General features: G+C 43.9%; 1 protein-coding gene across 4 annotated transcripts in view; it reads left to right on the top strand.

The window, feature by feature from the left end:
• The window catches only part of gripap1 (GRIP1 associated protein 1), a 19,794-nt gene extending 18,789 nt beyond the window's left edge, over nucleotides 1-1,005 (top strand). For all 4 annotated transcript variants that reach the window (XM_028452152.1, XM_028452153.1, XM_028452151.1 and 1 more), the window contains one exon: nucleotides 13-1,005. In XM_028452152.1, coding sequence (XP_028307953.1) covers nucleotides 13-93 — 81 coding nt within the window. In that variant the 3' untranslated portion in view covers nucleotides 94-1,005. The remainder of the gene's footprint in view (nucleotides 1-12) is intronic.
• The last annotated feature ends 1,788 nt before the right edge of the window (nucleotides 1,006-2,793 follow it).

Raw genomic sequence — 2,793 nt, 5'->3', positions numbered from 1 at the left:
TGTGTCTTGTAGGACCTGGAGGTCTTGTCCCAGGAATTAGTCCGTCTCGGTAAAGAAAACATTCCTGGAGGAGGAGCAGCCGGTTCGGGATGAGGCTAATACCTGGACTGTTACACTCCATTCTTCTCAGCCACTCTCCAGGACTGGGTTAAGTCTAACGCCTGGATTCAAATGTCTTTCGTTCCCATCTGTTCTGGTCTCTACAGCAGCGGGCTCTGTCTAAATGCTGAAGCCTGGTTCCTGTTGTTGAATATACTGTAATTAGACTCAACCGCTGAACTCTGGGACCTTGCTAACACCTGAAAGGTGCACATCTGATTAAGACTGTATTTCTTCATTGCCTTTGCTGTGGTCCATTGGATCTGGCTATTAGCTGGAGTGCACTCTGAATGACTGCACTAACACTGGATGTGACTATTTCCTGGGTTCTGTCCTAATAGGAAAAGAAAGGATGAAGATCACATGGCATTCCTCTGAGCAGTTCTTTGTGTTTATGTTTATGTTAAAGGTTTCATATTGACCAGATACTAGACTGTACCAGTGTGAGCGGTTAGGGCCGGGACTATTTCTTGGATGTGCATTCTCCTGCTCTGAATTGTCTAAAAATATCTGATTATCAACTATTGTTGAACGCTTTTTCTGTGTGTGTGTGTGTGTGTGTGTGTGTGTGTGTGTGTGTGTGTGTGTGTGTGTGTGTGTGTGTGTGTTTGTTTGTTTAAAATACTGTGGTGTGTTTGAAATACTGTGGTGTGTTTGGAGCGTGTCTATGTGCTGCTCCATCACTCTGTGGCTCGGTCTATTTCCTGCTCTGTCTTCACTGCTACACAGGCCATGGCTACTTTCTGGACCCTGCTTGTATCTGCTGATGAGATGTTTGCTGTAAACCAGACTGAAGGGCCGTGTCTATGTGCTGGTGTAAATATGGGCTGTGACTTTAAATCTACTGAAATATTTATGACACTAACAACAATCCTGATGTAACGATTAAAACTACCAGGAAGTAAACATGTCATGTGTTTTATTTAAGGAATGGGAGGTTACTGTTACCATGGTGATGGAGCGTTCATTGACATCGTCACCTTTGTGGTTTCACATTTGCTTGTCTCTGGTTCCCGGAGTCACTTTTATTTCATCAAGGAGTTTTTATTTCAGTCGAAGAACAAAGTCTGGGCTCTGTCTACATTCTGGGTTGAGAGGTAACTCCTCCCACACATCCAACACTCTTCGTCCATTAGCGGCCCTGACACACGTCTCTGGGGTGGAATTACTTTCTTGTTCACGTCTTTTACACCACAACAAAACATCAAAGTGACCGGGACAGGAAGTGAGGTCGGCTTTGTTACTCAGAGATGCAGATGAACAATTTTAAAATGAAACATTGAAACCAAGGTGTTTCCATAGCAACAGTACTGATTATTCTTTGGTCCGAGGTGAGAATGGAGCTCCTTCAGTGGTGGAGTGTCTGCATGGTTACGGAGCAGGTGTTTATCATTTTACTGAAACATCAAAACAAACACAAAATAACTCTAAATCATCACAAATACTCTATTAAAAGTACTCTTAAGTTTTTTAGTGCTGACTTTTTTCTGCTCAGTAAAACTCCTGCAGAGGTCAAAGGTCACAGTCTCTAATTAATCCAGAGGATTAGTCGAGGCATCCTTAACCAGATAGCGTCTGATTGGCCGAGGCCGTGGGTTAATTGGCAAGCAGGAAGTGATGCGTCTTTAATTAAAACTGGAGCTCTGGGGAGCTGCTCTCTGATTGGACGACGCTCCAGACTTTAACGAGCAAACTTCAGACACGGTGGAAAAAAAAGGATGAATGATTTCACCTAGTCCTTAAAACTGCATGATTAGAGAGGGTTCACAGGAAGTAGAATTATTGACTGATTTTATTTTGATATTTGCATGAAATATTGAACACATTTGTTGGACGTTTATTGTAAAAGTTTCTGAGGTTAAATAAATATGATTTAATGTTGGTGAAGTAAATGTGTGAGCGGCTCATTAGAGTTTGGTTCCTGTCCGTGATCGAGTTACAAACACACACAGACACACACACACACACACTGGGATCAGGTTTCAGCAGCATCTGATTATTAATAAGATTCTTCAGTGGTAGCTGGAGATAGGCACCGACAAACCCCCGCGGCCCTGAAAAACAGGAACAAGCAGGTCAGAAAATGGATGGATGGATTCTTCAGTGGTTTGTAAAGCTCACGTTGAACATTCAACGAAGATGAGGAAGTGCTTTTATTTTGAACTACTTTGTCTCCGATTGTTTTGAATCCTTTGCTTTAAATGCGAAACCAACATTTCATGGTTAACATTCACTCCTCATCACCTCATGCTCGTCTTCCTCATCCATCAATCATGACTGTTTAATAATAGAGGTCTGGATGAGTTCCACTTCCTGTCAAACCTAATCCATTTCACCCCAGATGTTAGACAGGCCCAACACATGAGCTGTGACCAGCCCTCAGTCAGTTGGACCCAGTTATTATGTTAAGAAAAGAACATAACCCAATCATGAGCCAACAGACAGACAGAGTGCTCATAGTGCACCATAGAGGTGTGTGTGTGTGTGTGTGTGTGTGGGGGGGGGGGGGGGGGGGGGGGGGCTCTGTAGCTCCTCCCACATGGTAATGAATGAAGAGGTGATTGGAGGGATGGATCATCTTCATCTTCAATGCTGGTGGTGGCCTCAGAGAGATGGGAGGGGAAGTTGGGGGTCACTTGCTGGGTGGTGTGTGTTGCAGGTTCTCTCGTGTGTGTGTGTGTGTGTGTGTGTGAC

This window comes from Gouania willdenowi, chromosome 7 (genome assembly GCF_900634775.1).
Source record: "Gouania willdenowi chromosome 7, fGouWil2.1, whole genome shotgun sequence".
NCBI lineage: Eukaryota > Metazoa > Chordata > Actinopteri > Blenniiformes > Gobiesocidae > Gouania > Gouania willdenowi.
This window is presented reverse-complemented; position numbering and strand designations above follow the sequence as displayed.